The sequence below is a fragment of the Cottoperca gobio genome, chromosome 3 (assembly GCF_900634415.1).
Source record: "Cottoperca gobio chromosome 3, fCotGob3.1, whole genome shotgun sequence".
In the NCBI taxonomy this organism is placed as follows: domain Eukaryota; kingdom Metazoa; phylum Chordata; class Actinopteri; order Perciformes; family Bovichtidae; genus Cottoperca; species Cottoperca gobio.
Window position 1 is genome coordinate 19,657,191 of NC_041357.1, and position 20,004 is coordinate 19,677,194.

Below are 20,004 nucleotides of genomic sequence, written 5' to 3' on the forward strand. Positions count from 1 at the left end.
TTTTCTGATGGACAGAAGCGTTAGCAGCAGTTAGCATTAAACATTACTTTAGCAACAACGCTAAAGTAACGCTTAATGCTAACTGTTGCTAACAGAAGCTGCTGTCAGCTAGTTAGCTGTTAGCTCAGTTAGCCGAGCGAGTGATTGGACCACTGGGAGGAGGAGGTTTTCCGGCCCGGGGCATGAGGATACTGGCGGGGAGCATCACCAGTGTCGTGCCAGAACCTGAGCCAAAAATACCAAATCCTACATTATGTTGCTTTAAGCCAATTTGGCAAACTGCAACACCAACCATTTTAAAATTTAGTGTGATTTTTTAGGGGGATTTTTTGCTTTTAACAAATGATGTACTTTAACAAACTCCTCCTACAGATTTGTTCCGATTAACTACACATTTGGTCAGCATCATCTAAAGACCATTGGGATTAAAAGTTATCAAAGGCTTTCCTTTTCCTGGAATGCACTTTGCACATGGCATGCCGGCCATTTTGCACAATTCACCATGATACAGGAAGTTGGTGTAACTTAAACATGCATTCTCCAAACTGCTCCAAATTTTTTTGATAAGAGTCGTGGCTTGAAGATTTTTAAGTGCCAATATTGACTCAGTCATAGCGCCACCTGCTGGCAAGAGGAAACATGGTGGTTATGGCGTAGTGGTCTAGTGGTACAGCATCTAAATACAACATCAGATGGTTGTAAGTCAATACCAGGGCTGCCACCATTGTGCCCCTGAGCAAGATACTTAACCCTGAGTTACTCCAGGGAGACTGTGCCTGTACTTAGTTCACTATAAGTCACTCTGGATAAGAGCGTCTGCTAAGTGACCTGAAATGTAATGTAATATATTTCTAGTCCTCTGTGGTGCTGCTATTTCTAATTAACCAAGTCTGGCGATAAAGACATTTAGTCATTCCTAACATGAACTGGCTTTGAAGAGTCAAGACTTTCTTTTAGTGCATACTTCGAAGTCAAACTGTGCAACACTCATTCCTAAAGTAATCTTTTGTACTGAGCAATTTTCTCAAGTCAATGGAGGACTAGCTTGTCAGGCACCTTGCCATGTGCTGTACAGTAGCCTTGATATTTGATTATTTTGTTTCTGATAAACAAAGTCAGACATCAGTATCAACACATACATTTATTGAGAAATACTGTGGCACAAAGAACAATCCAGGAATCGCTCAATAAACACAAGAAAAACATTTCTAACAGACTTTCAAGAAGTCAGCATTAACTATAAACAACTATATACATCTACATCATGAAGAATTATAATTATTCTTTAATTCTCAGTCCTCTGTGGGTGGAGGGACTACTCACTTGCGGGCAGCTTCTGAATGAAAAACAACAGGAAACAAGCGTTGAAAATCTGTATATGACTGTAGACATGCACACATGCTCTCGATTGCTCCCTACTGGCTCTTTAGTTATAAAGTCGAATTGAAACTGATATTAAAGATATGAAGATATTTATTTGGAAAGCTTATTTAGATAATTTTTATGTTTATCTTGAAATTAATCTGGGAATTCATGAAAAAGTTTGGAACAAATTGGAAAAAACACTTAACTTGTTCAGGCAGCTGATGCCAAAATGAAAAAAGGGATCGGTCCTTAGATTTGAACTGAACAGCTGAATAAAATGAATCTTAAACTCATCTCATTTACTGCATAAGACCCTGATGATGTGTTGACCTCAACGTTTGCTTGCAGATTTAAAAATGTAACTGATTCACTGATACATTGATATACACATATTTAGTTATATTAAATGTTTGGAAAATTAGCCTGTCACATTTTGAGCGCACAAAACAAGCTTTTAGAGGTTGAAAATCTATTAAGTACTGTCTAAAGAGCTAGATTATATTTCGTTGTGAATGGGACAATAGGATCATTAGAAGAACACACAGATGCACCATTATTTGTAAGCTTAGAGCTAAAAGAGGAACGATTCAGCAGTGATGAGATAATTCATTTGCAAAAGTATGTCAGTTTGTTGGCTGTCATGGAGCGTGAAGGAATAGAGCTCAAAGAGTTTTGTTGTGCATAAACAGCAACTTCTGGTTCAAATGCAGTTTTCTGCTAAAGATTACGGCCCAAAATGTGCACCCATGTGTCCTCGTGCACTTAGACAACGCTGATGAGATGAGTAAATTAACTTCTGCGTATTAAATACAGTTTATGTACTGCACACACTCATCCCCTGTGATGGATTGGTAAGTCATAACTTCCATTTAGAGTTTACATGTCTCTACACTTATGGAATATTATTATTTACTTGTTGAAGTCACAGTGGAAAAGTTAAATGGTGAACATCTTTTCAAAGATTATTAACCTTCATTATATACCCTCAAAGCAAAGGAGGAACAGAACACACTATAAACTGATGTAGTCAAGGACTTTTTAAAAAGGAGAATCATGTATCTCAGCAATTTTCAAGTCAATGGAGGTTCAGTCCTCTGAGCTCAAAGTGTATTCATGATATGTTTTGTAACCTGACAGATGTACTTTTTTTATTTTAAGTTATTTAAGAGGAGGCATAGAAATTCCACTAATGTGTTTTGCAATGAAAAGATAAAAGTTACTGAGGTCAGTGCAGAGTTCTAGTAAGCTCACGTACTTCTAACTAATAGTGACATCACGAGAGGCTTCACACCGCTCCCTCTGGCGTCATTAAAGGCTTTATACAACTATTTTCACATAGTTCTCCTCAAGACTTGTAAACAGACTTTGATGTGTAAAATCTGTGGAATGTTCCTTTAAAATGCATAAATCGGCTCATTTAACATTTAATTAAACTAAATATTGGTAACCTGTTGAATTTAACAGCTGAATCATATTGACCTTGGAAACAGTAGCTGACAAAACAATCTCACCACACATTAAATTGAAGATGTTCAAATTTATATTGATCTTGAAAACAGTAGTTTCTCAAAGTGCATATTGGAAGTTCTCGGGGCATCTGCCGAGGAAGCTTTTATGATACAATCACAAGCTACTGAAAAGACCTTTGTGGAGATTGTTTTGTTAACTATTGTTAGAGAATACTTACTGAATGTGCCAGTCAACAGATACATCTGGCTGATTTGGATTCAAAAGTAATTTAAGAAATACACTTGTGTGAAAGTGCAAAAATAAAACCTGATTTGATGTTTCCTTGTTTTTTTCACTTTTCAAGTTAGTACAGGCACAATAATCAGACTGAATTGTAATTCCAATATTTATATTATTTGAACCACTCAAAAAATAGATGTAGGCAGAAATTCAGAGGTCTTGAAAAGGGCTTGTTAGTACCAGTTAATTCCCAAAGCACCATGAGGACAATCAATGACAAACACTGACGCTGTTCATTAGAGTTTAGTTTAGTAAAAACTCAGTCACTTCAAACAAACATATTTAAATCACTTCAGTAATGCTGTTAAGTCATATCAGACACTTTGAGTGAGTTATTTATCGTCAGTATCTGTAATAATAATCACAAATATGGCCCATGACCACATGACCATGCAGGTGATCACCTTGAAAATGTAATTTCTCCTAAACATCCAGCTGTCTCACTCATAAAAGGCTTCAGCTGAACGAGGAAAAGAGAAAAAATATCTAAAAGAACTGAACATACAGACACAAATAACAGCTGAAAGCACAAAAGTTCAAAAACATTTATGAAAACAAAAGCAAAATACTGACATTAAACATTTTACAGTTTGCATTATTGGCGTCTTGTCATTCAGATATATAAAATAAATGTTACATAAGTCCAGTCAGTGTGTTTGAGAACAATTCTTTGGTATATTAAAACAATGTAAACCAGTAAAGCAACTCCTATAACATGCAGCAGGTTCAGTAATTCAACATAAAATATTAGGTAGCTGACAACAAAACACAAATGTTGCATATCCAGCACATCATGCTGTAAACACTTACAATAATGCTTGAAGTCTTTGCAAATATCATATAAACAAAACACAACTCTGAAACTCTTAAGTGCTTCATAAGCATCATTAGATAGTGTATCTGAAGTAAAAGAGGCTTGCAGTTGATCCAACAACATGCTTTAAAATGTTGGCAAGAGTGGCAAGCACATTCAAACACATCACAGCATGCTCACCTGCTTCTATTGTCAACAATAAATCTTTAAAATGTAATTTTCTGTAATGTTATACAGGGAGAGGTTTTAAAAAAAAAAAGATAAAAAAAAAAAAAAGGAAAGGGCGGGGTATCTCATTTTGCCTTCACGGCTTTTCTGAGAGTCAACAGTAGATGGCAGCAAAGTAGAACTAAATACTGGAAAGCAAACTCACCAGACTGGAGAGATTCTTTGGTGTTATCCATTCAAGAATCAATAAAAACGGTTCATGAAGGTACACTGAATGGTCAGTATAAAGGAAAATAAGCAAATTGTTGACATGTGTTTAAAACACACATACCTGCATATAGATCTAAAAGGAAAGAAAAACATATGGCAGAAGCACATATGCATAGTCAAAAGAAAACCTGTCTGGCTTTCATAATGTGACAGTTTACTGCTGCATCGACGAGGCAGTTCCCAAAGATAAAGTGCATTAAGTTAGTCATTCATAACCTGAGTTAAGCTAATTTTAACTGCAGGATCCTTTTTCCAAGACAGTTTGTAAAAGGTTGAGTTCTACAGCAATGATGATTTCAGCAGACTCAAGCCTTTAATGCACTGACTGTGGCCTGTTTAATTTGCATTTTAACTATCTTCAATCTGTTTGTTAAACTTATTCTAACCCTACAAATAATGTTTCCACCTTAAACCTACTGCAAAAAGTATTTGGTGCAGCTTTCATTAACCCCTGTAGTAAATTGCACAACGTTGCATGAGCAAACTTACAGTGTCTCTTCTTTGGCTGATGCACAAGTACATCGAAGACACTGAGAGCAGTATCATCATAAAAAGCAAGTAAACATTACAAAAGGTGCTTGTGCACGGCTACAAATTATATTATGACAAGAACACTCCTGCTAATGTGCACCTCAGCCACAGATTTAATGGCATTTGAAGTCAAATATTAACAGCTGGAGTCTGCGGAGCGTCTAGATGAGCCTGTGCCCTATATGCTCCTGCAGCCACAGCAGTAGAGGCTGCAGAGTGCTGGGCCCATCAGGCACATCCTCTGTGTGCATCTGCAGCAGTACCTCTTGTAAAACAAGCAGTAGGGGCAAGCTCATGCTCAGTAGTTCATACAGGATTGCATAGTCCTGAGCATTGTCCCATAGGTGGCTGGCAAGGGCCTGTGCTGTACTACGCACACGATTGGACAAATACCAGGGGGCGTTACACACAGCACGAGTCACACTCAGGGGCCAGCTCAGGTGTTTCCTCATGAACGAGCTGAAGGTACCTGCTGAGGATTGACTCTGCAGATCTGCTTGTGTTGCTGGACTCGGAGCTCGGTACATCATCAGCACATTGCTCCTGAACTCCAGCTCCAGAACGGATCTAAGACAGAGGACAGAGGAGTTAGATATCTTACAGTAAACATTGTTGGAATACGATGGATACGGTTAGAAGAGCAAAGTACTCACTGAGCGAAGAGACAAATTCCTCCGAAGGTTTGTCCCATTGTTGCGTTGATCAAAATGAAGTTTGCAGTACAATTTCCCTGCAAGATCACAACAACTGTCAGCACAAAGTAGCCATGTGAATGAACTTCGGTTTTGTTTTTGTATAATGTGGAGTCAATACTGACAACATTTGATGACACGTACCCTCTTCAGAGTCAAAGGCATGTGCTCCCTGTCGCAGGGCAGAGCTGCAGGTGAAACAGCGGAAACACTCCCTGTGGAAGTAGAGCCCTTCAGCACAAACCCTCTCCACCATATAAACACGCCTCTCGCACGAGTGACACTTGTCACCCGACGGGGGGAACACCCTTCGCACTGAGCCGCCCTGGGAAACAAAAGAAACAGTGAAGATGAGCGCTAATATCACACACCTTGTAATAACGAAAGCTTAAACACTGACTTTAATCTTTCTATTTCCCACCACTTAAACTCAAGATCACTGAGAAAGGTGTCACACACACATTCATGAATTTGACACCTATTGCCGGCTTTAAAAATCATACAATATGCAAACTCTTTTTACCATTTGTTTGACAAAAAGAATATTACTCAAAGCATTTCTTTATAAGAAAGCCTTTTTGAATATTACATTTAATTTCATCTCCACACTTTTCTACATTTTAACTGAAGGTCATTCTTAACTCGTGGTCTAATTACTATAAGCTTTTTAAGTAGGCCATGAATTGAATTGCCTTGAATTGAGATTTTTGTTCCCAAAAAATGTTCAAGAATAGACTTTCATGTTCAATACTTTGTACAGGTCATATCGCTTTCTGCTACATGTTTAAACTCTGTATTGAGTTAGTTACTTTTGGAGGTGTCGACACACAGGTGGTGTTACATGCAGTAAAAGTGACAATGTGAGAGGTTGAGTGCAAATAAGGAACACATTAGTTATTGTTCAGATATTATATTGGAGATATTTTTGAGTGACAGTTGAGGGCGAGCTGTGTGAGGCTCTGTGTCAGGGGTCATCTTCAGAAAGGGCACCTTAAAGCCTACAGCATTAGCCTCATTTGAAAATGCTTGCAAACATTCAGCCAAGAGAAAAACATAGTTAAAGGAAAGCAAGTAAGATAATTATAGAAAGGATATAATCATAAGGTTATTTGAATTACACAAGTGGCATCATGTCTAAATATTTTCCCAATTACTCTACAGAATTCAAATTCTATGCAAACATTGTGTACCAGGAGTCCTGCTGTACCATCTGGCTGTTGAGTTGGAGCAGGCTGTTTGGGATGGGTGGAACAGAGAAACCCACAAAGTGGCACCACAAGAACACACACTTCTCTTACGTGAGGAGTGCTGGTAATTAAAAGCACGAGGGGCAGAAACAGCAGTTAAAAGCAAAGCGCTCATGCAAAGCAGCAGTCATTTTGCATAAATCTGTCTATTATAATTAAGAAGATACATGACAACAATGTTGGGCTATGATGCTTGTTTTTTAGGCTGTTTAAGAACAGGCCCTTTGTGTGTGTTGCCTTTAGGAGGAATAAAATATGTTAAGCTTTCACTACTGAAACAAACTTAACAGCATGAACATTAGGTACATCTAAAACAAAGGCAGTCTAATACAACATCCCTGCAATAAACCGTAACTTCATTAAGTTTTTAGAGTCCAAGCTTTTTAGAGATGTTTCAACTTTATGGTTGTTTTTAAAGGCTGTAGTTTGTGATGCTGTTAATTAATTTGACACGTGCTTGGCGTTCATATGGCAAGCTTTGGCAACAGTTGCTTATTTACACATCCAGAAGTTATGGAGAAATAGTCATGTTTCTGGTCACCTGATGAATTTAAGTACAATATTCACTCTCTTCAGTTTTTGGTCCCTGCCAACTCCTGAGGGAAATATCTGGCTGTTTAGTGGTTAAATGCTCCTCTGTGATCACCAGCTCGTCGTTAACTGTGTCTGTCTGCTGTTTGGTGCTGAGCAGGTAGAGTACAGAGGGCTTTTATAGTTTTCTTGCTGAAAATAACTGCTTGCTGCGACTGAAAAAGACGCTATTAGAACCGTGAGAGTGAATGAAAACCGTAAAGTTCTGGACGGATAAACAATGAGCTGAAACTCACTATAAACCTCCGTTCTCTGTGGGTTCATCACTACGAGTAGTACCTTTGACACTGTCCCACTGTTTTCACATTGTCACTTGATAAATAATGATTCTAAAAATATATTAAATGCATTAAGTCCTTGATGAAATGTCAAGATAAAATAAAATAATCTATGGTGTACAAAATGATGCACGAGGTACACAATAGGCTTGCATGCACCACTTGTGAAATATGTCTATACATGCAATTCAACACACTGGGAAGGGCAGGTAGTGCAAATCACAAGGCCATCCCACACCAAGCTTGAGATGGTCACCTTGAGTACAGCAGAGCTCTCTGTTGAGAACAACCCCCTAAGATGAACAGCTTTTTCCTTTATACTCTTTGTGTGAAACTCTCTAGCCTGTTGTGTCTGAGCTTTTTTCTGCAGGATGACACGGAGCACAGGAAGAAAGGAAAAGCATTCAGTCTCGCCTCCTCGGTACAGTGAAACACATTCTCCCACCAACACATGTGGAGCTTTCCGTTTGTAGAAAGGTAGACTAATAACCATTTAATAAGCACTACACGGTTAAATGATGAAAGGCCTTTCTGTTCTACTTTGCCAATAAGAAGCAGGTTTTGACAGCTAATTGGGTATTGTTGAGAGGAGAATAATAACGTCGCTGTGTGGAATGAAGGCTGCCTTATTACATTAATTTCACACACCACTTGATGTAATTACTTGTACTGTACTGCAGCAGAAGACTGAGACAGCCACACACACCTGGCGCAGAAATCAGAAAGAAGTAAAGTTCAGCCAAAAAATATCTACGTTGATAAATCAGATAGTGAGTATTTAAGGCTTAAATGAGTCGAAGCCAAATTTCAAAGCACTTTAATTAAAAGGATAATCATTCAATTTAAAATGAGTTTAAAACAATGCTGTGTGTAATGTTGGATTATCTACACAGCTGTGGACAAAATAATGAAGATAGCAATTTAAAAGGAATAGCTCACTTATTCACTTAGTTATTCGAGAGTTAGAGGAGTTAAAGGATCAATACCACTCTCATGTGTGTACGTTAAGTATGGATCAAGAGCCAGAAGGCGGTTAGACTAGTTTAGCACAAAGGCTGGAAGCAGGGCAAGCTAAAGACCTCCTGGCTCCATCTCGGTACTTAACACAGATATGAGAGCGGCAAGAAAGTGAAAAAGAGAATTTCCCAAAATGTCCAACTATTCCTATAATGATAATTACAAAAACTGTTAGTCTACAATTATACAGTGTATGCCATTGAGACACAATGAGTCAGCTGTAAAAGAAGTCTGAAAATCCACACTTGGGGATGAGTTGAAAGAAACATGAAACATTTAACAGAGCTCCAAATAAACCAGTTCATTCGTGTTCAAATTGCAGATGCCTGTCGAGAAAATGGAAAATTGATTTAATATTGAAGAAATGAAGAGAAGAAGAAGAAAGAAGGAAGAAGAGAAAGAAGTAAAGAAGAAGAAAGAAGGAAAGAAGAAGGAAAAGAAAGAAGGAAAGAAGAAGAAGAAGAAGAAGAAGGAAAAAGAAGAAGAAAAAGAAGAAGAAGAAGCGAGAAAGAAGGAAGAAAGTAAGACAGAAGAAGGAAAGGAAAAGCAAAAGGAAAAAGAAGAAAGGACAGGAAAAAGAATGAAAAAAGAGAAGGAAGAAAGAAGAAAGAAAGAGAAATTAAGGAAAGAAAAGAAGAAGGAAGAAAAGGAAAAGAAGAAGAATGAAGAAGAAGAAAGAAAGAGAGAAAAGAAGCAAGAAGCAGAAGAAGAAGCAGAAGAAGAAGCGGAAGAAGGAAGAAGAAGCGGAAGACACGAAGAAGAAGAAGCGGAAGAAGGAAGAAGAAGAAGCAGAAGGAAGAAGAAGAAGCAGAAGCAGAAGAAGCAGAAGCAGAAGCAGATAGAAGAGGAAGAAGTTTTGGTTGGACTTTTACATTATTTTACAATATCTCACACAGTCACCACTATTCGCAACAAAAAAGGAAACTAAATGACTTAATAAGGTGAATAAATTTGCAGTGCTGACCTGAGTCAACGCAGGCTTTTGGCAAATCTGAATAATCAAAATATCTTATTTGCAGAGGTAAACCAGAGCCTCCACACGGACTCAATAATCTGCCTGTGTGCCTGTCTCAGCTCGTGGTAAGGTCACTGGGCCTGCTCTTGCCATTTACGTCAGGCTGGATAATAGGGGCAGACTTCACCATCTGACTACACGTTACACAAGCCTAAATGTATAATGAACATGCAACAATCACAAGGGTTTGAAAATTAGACGGAGAAGAAAACAGAAGTTAAAGATATAAAAGGAGGAGATAGTGATCACCTCAGAGACGTGTTCATCCACCTCCCTGAGGCGCTGGAGGACTCTTGACATGAAATGGATTGCAGAGTGGCAGGAGGGAGAAGAAGCAGGGGGGTCTGCACTCTCGGGCTGAGGCTTCGTCTCAGTGTGCGTCTGATCAACATGTCTGAGCTTCACTACAGAAAATGGATGCTGGGCCTCAGGCTGGAGCTGAGGTTTGGGGAGGGTCTTTGGAGGCAGGCGCACTAAGTGTTCTGCTGCTTTTCTGATACTGACTTCAAACTGAAAGGAATAATATACAGTCGTGCACATGTGAGCACATGCGTGTCCTTGTCAAGCAACCAAACTGTGAAGCTTGAATTTATTTATTGTTTTTTCACTTATTAGAAGCTGTAGATCATTTAAAGAACCCCGCAGGTGGTTTTGCATGTTTCAGCTCATTAACTACAAATCAGAAGTACTTTACAATTCTGCCAAACCTTTCAAAGCATAGCGCAAGTTTTTTGAGGCGCTAGTCATGCCGGCACAGCATGAAAATCAACTTGCATAGGTAATCCATTACAGTGAATATTCTCTCTGCTTTATGTTTTGCCAGAGTTTTGTAATCATCACATGGTAACAGTTATGAGCAGGCTGTTTTTAAAACAAGGCAAGAACTGAAGGGTCAGTCTGACATTCGAGACCTGCGAGTCAACAGCTACATTTAAATGAGAGAAACTGTGAAATTGACATGATCATTTTTGTGGCACTTATACTTGCTTTTTGTTTGTATTGTAGGTTTGATTTTCCAAAAGCTTTAGACACTGCAAATACTGAAGTATATACCGTATTAGTTTATAATTACCAGACACGTCACTTTATACAAAAACATGGAAAAGATCCTGTGGGATGTAAGATGTGAGCCTGGTAATTAAGTTAACTTAACGTAAGATATGAGTTATGATTTAGTCATAATTTAGTGCCAGTTTTTTTTGTTTTACCAATTATATTTCATAAACAAATCACCACCAATTTATTGTCAATTCTTTGAGTGTAAAATGTTTAATTCAAATATCAGCCTCGACTTTACCTCCAAAAGGGGGGGGTAGTTATTTCTTTGTTATTTATTATATGACATGAACTGCAAACTGGAGGAAGTTGAAATTAAAATGTAAAAAGTTAAATACTTTAGTTAGTTTGCATGGTTTACAGGATTAAGTGTTATGTAACTGCGTATGTCTTTTTTTTTTTCATACTAGTTTGACCTAGTTTTTTGTGCCATATATAATTACAATAACACATGAAGGAATCGCATTCAGTCGGTTTCTGGTGTGAAATGAGGTCAGTCAGGACTAAAGAATGTAAAACCACCAGTATGGCCATTTAAATATACAAAAAGGACGGAAAACTCCTATTTTAGGTAAATTACATAATTTGAGCTTCACAGGTGGGTAATATGTGTACAGTATGTGCTTGTAACTGTGTCTGTGTGCAGGCATGCGTGTGTATGTGATTGACCTTTTCTCCTGTACCATACATATGTACCGGACAATAGGGAAGAATTAGCATAGAAATAATCCACTTTATGAGAAGCTTTACAGACGTTCACTAGCTCAAAGACTGTGCTGATGCCTTTGGCGACTGTTTGTACAGTTTGAGTGTCTTAACTGCCGTCTGGCGGCTCCAGACTACCTGCATCTCAGGAGGAGGTTTCCGTGGGACCGGAGGCCTGAGTTCAATGTGCACACTCTCATCTAGGTCAAAGGTTTGCAGCGAGGAAGACGTCTCACAGTGTGACTGAGATTTTGTAGAAAGGTTAGGAAGGCCGTTAATAAAAAGGCAGAGGAATAGAAAAGGCTGAAAAGAGCAAATGCTGGAAACAACAGACAAGAGAAGACTTTGTATCATTAGCAAAAGGAAAGTTTTGTCAGAATAAAACCGCAGACCACTGTCAAGGCGCCAGCTCACAACAAGGGAAATTTAAAACATATTTATGACCCATGAAAAAGAAGGCAGGAAAGATGTACAAAGTATTTGTCCGTAGATAAATACGTACATACAGTATATTCATACTTACAGCCTTAAAGGAGGACAATTAGAACCGCAGTCCTACGCCTACATTGAACACATCGGTGTGTATGTTTACCTGTGTTTTCCGGACGGAGAAGTTGGGTGTGCTTTCAAACTTGGCCAGCAACTGAGTAGAAATTGAGCGCACTTTGTTTTCCTTGGGCTCTCGGTCGTCTCGAACTGCGGAGCCATTACTCGACAGATTGGTGGCCTAACAAGAGACAGATAATAGATAAAAAGATCCTTCTATATCAACAGGCTAGTTCTTAATAGTGGTTAAAGTTTGAAATTACAAGCAGGTAGTCTAACAACAAACCTCCTCCAGATAACTGCAGAATTTCCGTCTTCTTTTGTAAATGGGATCTGTACCGTCTGTCTTCTTTTCATCCTGAAGTACAGCACAAGGAGTTAAGACTAAATACGCAACGGTCAAAAGAAGTGAAGTTTCAAGCCAAAGAATTAGGAATTCTCATATGGATATTGAATATATTACTCTTTAAACTCATTTAACAATGACTTGCTGTATGTTTATAAAACAAATTCCACATGAACTGGAAATGAAGATATTGGAAGTCAGCGAGAGAGAGTTGTATTTAGTACATCAGATTTAAACAGTTCAGTGTGAACTTACCTTAGGTACCCGTTTCCTGTGCAGTGCAAGGTTTAGCACATTATTATTACTTCTCACTTCCTTAGATGGATAATCTTCATTGTTTTCATCAACTCTTCTGGAACCTGCAGTATAACACATCGCTGCATTAGAGTTTTCATAGTTTCCATAGTGCACAGACATCAATGTCAGATATTATCAATGACTAATGACCATATAGATAAAAGAAAGTTATAAGAGTGGTCTGTAAATGTTCCACTAAAAAGCAAAGCCTTATCGAGTCAGAGGAAGGTGGTTGGCTGATGTTAAAAAACAACATAGTATAGGTAACCCTTAAATATCACAGGCAGCTGTCGTCATGTGGTCAAGACTCTCAGACTACAGCCGTCCACAGCTCTGGTAAAGATACACATTCCTCTCATGCCACTATATACTTGACCAGTAGGACTGCACAACACACACATTTTTTAGAAACCAAATGAAATCCAATATATTCTCTCTCACTGGAATTTCAGTTTCAGAGCAGGGTAGAATAGACTAACTTAAAGTAGAGTAGAGTATAAGTATAGTTACAGTAGAGTAGTGTACCTGAGGCAGGTAAAGGTGTGCCACGGAGCAGCTCGTAGAACTTGGACAGGTAGGTGATCATCTTGTTCTTATCCAGCTGCTGATCGGCACTCAGCTCCTTCACCGATGTGAATGATGCGATCCCAAATTCACGCTCACTGACGTCAAAAGCCAGCTGGAGGTTTGCGGAGTGGTCTTCCTCGTTTAATGAGTCAAAATCTCTGATGGAAAATAAGACCGTAATGGTCGGTTGAGTAAGAGGAAGGTAATAAAAAAAATGCTCAGAGTACTTATGTCATGGCAAAGCAGCTGGGAAAAATATATAGTTACCGTTTCAGCCTATAGTATGGTTTCAATTTTCATTGTGAGAACGTTTACTTCAGTCTGTTTCTGGTTTATATTTCTCCTGATAACTCTACAGTGCATGATGACACTTTTTTAAATTAGATTTCCTTTCAACATATTTTCACTTCTTATTGTTTCTCAGACGTTCCCGTATCAAAACCATTTAAGAGCCCCTGAATAATTGAGACGGGAATGTAACAGTGAGGTTTTGTAACTGAGATTCTTAAAAGGATTATATCTTGACTTTCGTTTCATGCCGGTGTCAGGTGACTGATGTTGAACAGAGTGTAAGATAATACACACAGTGATATGAAAACAGCTAACGGAAGCACAATGGAAACTCATCAATTTTCAGCCGTGAAGAAGAACTTGTTTCTCGAATTGCAGGAGAAAATCGCAGCACATTACTTCTAATGGGAGAAAAACCCCAGCTCTGACGTCTCTACCTCCACTGACGGTCTGCAGACAGAATCAGAAATAATGTAAAGAAGAGAGCCGTAACCTAGCAGCAGCACACACACACTTTGGTGTTATTCTGCAAGTACAGGGGCTTGCTCTTTCTTTTCTACGAACCTGCTCAACTCTCTGCAGTCTGCTCTGCTGACAGGCATGCATATGGAGGAGGGAAGGGGGGAAAATGCCAGTGGTTCCTGGAAACTTACAGGACCACATGAAATTGCAGTGGCATGTGGCGAGGTATGAAGGCAATAATTAAAGTGTGAGAGGCTATAATTAGATTTGTAAATGTACTAATCTACAGTTGCATTGACTAATTCCATACTGCGCAAGGCAGTCTAAACGTAAAAAGTGGAAACAAAAAGGTACAGTTTCAGTCTTTTTTAAGGAGGCTTTTGTCCTATAAGTGGGTACTAAACACACTTAGTCCCATGTGAGTTGTTTTTCTCCCGGGCTCCAGACCAAAAGACATTATTTAGACTTAAATACTACTCAATAATAATATTGTTTTGGACGATCCACATTAATACAGGTACCGGAACAACCTGCTTATTTCAGTTGAGTTGATAATCTCACTGAAAAAAGTGGCCTTGGAAAAACGTGTGAAGTGTACACAACTGCGCTCTAAAAGCTCCTCTGTTTGCACCCTATACTACCAGCTAGCTTTACTTATAGAACAGATATGCACTTTTTCACATCCATCAGCACTCTGAGTCGTGAGAAGGTAGAGAGCGCTGCAGAAAACACACATAGATCAGAGGGTTGCTCTCGTGCCGAGCATATTTAACACACCTATAAGAAATGAATTTCCTCACAACTAGTTGTTACAGAAAAGGGTGCACAGTAAAAAAAACAAAAAAAAAAAACAGGTTTGTTCATGTGAACTTATGTATGCATTAAATACACTGGGTTTATATGGAGAGCTGCAGCGCTGCAGGCTGGTACTGGTTGTTTGTTACGTACATCAGCTGGGGTTTGAACCTGTGGATGAGGGCGCAGAAGGCGATGCCACTTTTCCAAGAAGACGTCAAGTCTGTAATCATCACATTCCTGTAGCCCTCGGTCTGTTTTTGGCACCAGGTAAGTAGCCTCGCCGGTCTGATCTCCGACTCTACAACAGAAACTTGGTAAGTCAGATCTTTCAATAAAACAGTGCAAATCCTCAAATACCTTTTCACATTAACGCGGGCTGCTTTAGAAAATCTCCCACTTAGACCCTCAGGACGTTGAAGAGGATATGATGTCACAAGCATGACGTGCCAGTAAATAAGGTCAAATTATGCTGAGTACACGTCTTTTACATTTTTGTCTGGACATGTACTTCCTCGCTGCGTTTGATGAGCGACTCGAGTTACCTCAGCTCAGCATGTGGAGCTTCTGCCTTTACCGTTAGTTCCAGGAACATAATCCGATAACATCATTTCTTATAATTGAGGAAGTGTTTACTTTTTGCCTCACACACATTTTATCAGGAGACATGAATAATGTCAGCGTTTGAAAATTAGTGTTTGAGTATAAACACAGTGTCATTTTAAACCGGGACATTAAATAATGTTGAACTTGGAGAGTGAGATGACTGTGTTTGACTGTTTTTAACACTTTCTATGTTGCTCATAATGAGGTTCCTTTCATAAGAGAAGAGTGGACACCTTTATCAATCAGTCAGATTACTACTCTAAATATTATACAGAAGCATCAGCAGGAAATCTGTGCTTTGAACTACAGATCCACTCGTTAAAAAAATAACACTTAGACTTACCGCGTCTGCAGAGATTGACAGGCCGGCGTATGGTAGCAGAACGCTCTAGAGAGCAGGAATTCAGTTCTGCGCTGACATGCAAGTGACGCACCTGAAACAGGGAGGAAATGGGAAAATTATTACAAACAAGACACTCGAGACGAGTGGGTGTAAATTTGTCAGACGTAAGAATATATATTTGACAGGTGGTAAGAATCTGTCAAAGTGAGTTCTTCCTCTCACCTGGTGTGGCCTGACACAAGAGGAGTTGAGGTTGGGGTATCGAGTCCCAGGGTCTATGGTGTAATGCTCAAAGTTTTTGGCAATGTTTTCAGTTGTTGTCTGTGGCAGTAGCCTGTAAATACTCTCCCTATAGAAACACAAAGAAACATAGAAATAATGCCATGCTTCTTTCTCTATCAGTTTAACATGTATAAACGTATATAACCACACAATACTTAGTGGTATTGAAAGATGTAGATTTACAAACACACACTTATATATTTATCTGTGTGTACCTCTCTGCCAGAACTTCCAGAGCCGTCCGCCCCTGAGCCCAGCTCTTTACCATCCACGCTGTGTCGAAGGCAGCCAGGAAGCCTCTGGCACAACCCGTCCCCATGGGCCAGAAGGGCTGCACAGGAACACATAACACATGTATGAATACAAGTGCCTGTCAGTGTACGTGAGGTGACAAACACCATCATTTCATTACTTTAAAGGTAACATAACATGTTTTAATGTTCAAAAAGCACATTACTCTTCTCATGCCGTCTGTCTGAATATAGCTGTATTCACCCTCTGTCTTAAACACTCCCGAAACCCTAACCCGAAAAATGCCGCACCTTTACGAAGGTAGTTCTCAGGAGATACTCCGATGGGGGGGGGGGGGGGGAGGGCGGTATATTCTAATGATCCTGCATGTGACATGGGAAGTGAAGCCAAATAGCTTGTTGAATCCCATGTTTTCTGACCGAGGCAGCCGGCAAAAAACTGACTGGGTTGTTTTATTTCAGTTTGTGGGTTGGCAGGCACTGCAGATACCCGAATGTTTGTGCACAAGCACTGAACAAGTGAGTTTTTCATAATATGTCCTCTTTAAAGTAACAAAATCACCACTGCAAATATTGTGATTAGATTGACAGCCCTAAATCTTGTTAGACATACTGTATGCTAATATGATTTTCAAACCAGAATATAGGGTCGTAAGACGAGACAAGACGAGGGGTTGATAAAGTGGAGAAATTCATGTTCGGAGTGTGATGTGTTAGTGATTTGTCAGGAGAGGATAAGGTAATTTTATACATACAATAAAAAATAAAGTTGTTTCCTTTTTTCCCTTTTTCAATGTTTGTTGATGCTCTGTTATTTGCTTTGTAAGGTCACATATCAAAGTGCTGACTATCAGACTCTCATTTTACGAAAAGCTATAACAATGACTGTCTGTGCAACTGTGCAGATCAGCTGATGTCCTTGCAGCCATCTTTCTAAATGTCGTGATTGTCACTGTGTGCTTCAGGACAACCACAATTATCCCAGTGTTCAACTGTGTGACTGCAGGCAACATAATCATCAAAGATGACTTTGTATACAAAGAGGAGGTGGAGCAGCTCACAGACTGGTGAAAGAACATCAACAACAGCGTTGCAAAGGTCCCCTGTCTCCCCTCTCACAGACTCTCACCCTACAGCAGCTCCAGGAAAACATGACTGCCAGATTGTTGCCAGCTTCTTTTCTCAGCCAGTCAGGCTCCTCAACAAACACCTGATACAGAGCTCACTTGAATAGACTTGATACGTCTGTCCCTTCCTTACCTCTAGCAGACTGTCGCCAACCAGTGCTACCAGCAGCTGGTGTCCATTTCTCTCCCTGACCAGAGCAGCGTTCTCAGAGGCGTACATGTTTGTGAAGTCAAACATTGCTACATCTGGCTGCCCGCAGTGGTTCATGGCAAAATCCAGCGTGGGAAGTTGGTAGTTGGTGCCAAAGTCAGCAGCCTCTCGGGCGTAGCACAGAAGAGCTTCCTGGTTGACATTTTCACTGCACAGCAGCATCTGGGTGTCTATGTAATCCTGTTGAACAGAAGTATGAAAGTCATGAGAAGTTCACACACACACACACACACACACACACACACACACACACACAGGAAGACTGAGCTCAACATTTCTAAATGTTTCTTTATAATCTGTTCCCAGAGAGAGAGAGAGTGTTTAGTGATTCTGCACACAGAAGTGAAAAGGAAGCCATACTGTATATAAAGTAGGGTTGTGTTTGTTGAAGCGCTGCTGCATCTGATTGCGTTAATGATCAAATAAACTACGCTGAAAGTTAGCTGTTGAAAACAATTTTTAAAAGAAATACGACAAATATGACACAACGGACCCCTGAACACATGTTCTGCTTACGTTGATGACGACTCCCTTGTCCATCAGGCTCTGTTTCTTGGCAGTCATGACAAAGTAATGCGTGTTATCCCTGTAGTACACAATGTTCTCCAGATCAATTCCTGCAACAAATGATATGGTTTTAGAATATAATTTTATTTTTTAGAAAGCGCCAAAAGTGACTCAAACCTATCACTGACTTATGTATCTTCACGCCAGCTAAAACCACAGTGAGGCAGTTTGACTGAGCTTCTCTCTCACCCGTCTCCTCTTTGAGGTCAAGAAAGAATTTCTGGTTGAAGATGAAGGCCACACCGCTGATCTCTTCCACTTTGGCCTCTGCAGTGGTGTTCCTGTTGGTGAAGTTGGCGGTGATGGCGATCGCCAGCTTCCCCCTGAACTCCTTCCTTTTGAAACCTGAGAGAGAAAAAGACAGAAAGTCAAACCAGTCGTATCGGCTTGTCTGTTAATACCAAAGGAAATCTAGCCTTAAACCATAATTACAAGGCAGTTATTTTAGGATAAGAGGAAGATTAACAAGTTGAGCCCTTATATAGCAAAGGAAACAAAAGCCATGGATTGTAAGTAGCACCAAGAATTAAATCCCTAGAATTAAAAAGTTAAATGCCTTTTTTTTTTTAATTACCCTTCAGAAATGCATCCAGCAGTAAATGGGCCACTTTACACAGTCTTTAATTTTATAAAGAATTTACTAAATAAGTTTAAGAGTAAGTAGACATTTTATTATTATATATATATGGATGCTATGCTAAACTAAAAGTGTTACTTTGACAGTTGTCAATCTATGATATTTTGAAAGACAAAACGCAGTAAAAACATAATTGAAGGGTTTTCTCAACGTCTCAACTTTCTATATCAAACAGACTAAAAAGAAGGTTGATGGTAGATTTCCAAATGACATTTCCAAACCATAAAAATGTCACAAATTCTAAAGCTGTAAGTGCAGTAAGGAAAAGCAAATGGGTTGTTTGCTTACTGCAAAGTGATGTATGAGACAGTGAAAGTACTTTTTGGGGGCAGAAGTAAAACGTTTGAATAACTTCTCCAGACTGTCACTGTTAAAACTCCTGGAGGACTTTTCCCCTCTCCGTCTCTTCACTGCAGTGCAGATGTGATTGTATTTAACTCTGTGTTACTGCAGCTCGGCCACAAAAGCAGCTCAAGAGCAGGCTGACTGCAGGGGAAAATCATTCCCCCCAGGCTTCATCATAATTGAAGAATGAGCTAAACATCTTGTCTTGCCCTAAAATGCCCTTTTTAGGAATAAGCATCTGATCCAAATTGGTTGTTAGATGACAGCATTTTTAAGAGAGGGAGTGAAACGGAGAGATTGAGAGAGTCCAGCGTGAATGCATCAGCTGCTGCACCGAGCCCAAGCTCTGCTCTATTTATGTACGCTGTTTGAGGGTTTCATGGAGAACCTTTTCCACTGGGAGAGATCAATGGCTTCATACAAGTCAAAGTTTACAAAAAGGTGAGTTTCACTTATAGCTTCACAAGGGTTATAATGCAGAAAAAGTTATTCAAAGTGAGAGTCCAGAAACACTTTTGAGTAAACATAAGGTGTGCTGGGTTTTATCGGAAGTGAACTCTGAAATGTGACTTCTTGTTCCATGTGATGGTTCAAATATTTCCACAATAATGTGAACACAGGAACAGCCTTATTTATTATAAATTAAGCTCTAGCGACAGTTCAGTCAGGAAGAATATATTTTGCACGCTAAGTTTATTGCTCATACATCCTGGCATTCACTCCTGTCACGCATGCTCACTCATGATTACCTTGCAGTCATTGTCTGGGGCTGTCAATCCTGATATTATCAGCTGGTTACTATGCAATAGCACAGCGACACACCTACATTGTTA

At 39.4% G+C, this 20,004-nt stretch overlaps 1 protein-coding gene across 1 annotated transcript in view; it reads right to left on the reverse strand.

Moving 5' to 3' along the window:
- Positions 1-3,644: 3,644 nt before the first annotated feature.
- The window catches only part of mical2a (microtubule associated monooxygenase, calponin and LIM domain containing 2a), a 33,094-nt gene continuing 16,734 nt past the window's right edge, over positions 3,645-20,004 (reverse strand). The window contains 18 exon segments of the mRNA XM_029460478.1: positions 3,645-5,394; positions 5,396-5,464; positions 5,551-5,627; positions 5,734-5,914; positions 7,962-8,069; positions 9,987-10,247; positions 11,637-11,741; positions 12,091-12,225; positions 12,331-12,402; positions 12,646-12,749; positions 13,213-13,412; positions 14,956-15,103; positions 15,752-15,842; positions 15,974-16,100; positions 16,249-16,364; positions 17,545-17,802; positions 18,139-18,239; positions 18,379-18,534. Coding sequence (XP_029316338.1) covers positions 5,059-5,394; positions 5,396-5,464; positions 5,551-5,627; positions 5,734-5,914; positions 7,962-8,069; positions 9,987-10,247; positions 11,637-11,741; positions 12,091-12,225; positions 12,331-12,402; positions 12,646-12,749; positions 13,213-13,412; positions 14,956-15,103; positions 15,752-15,842; positions 15,974-16,100; positions 16,249-16,364; positions 17,545-17,802; positions 18,139-18,239; positions 18,379-18,534 — 2,645 coding nt within the window. The 3' untranslated portion in view covers positions 3,645-5,058.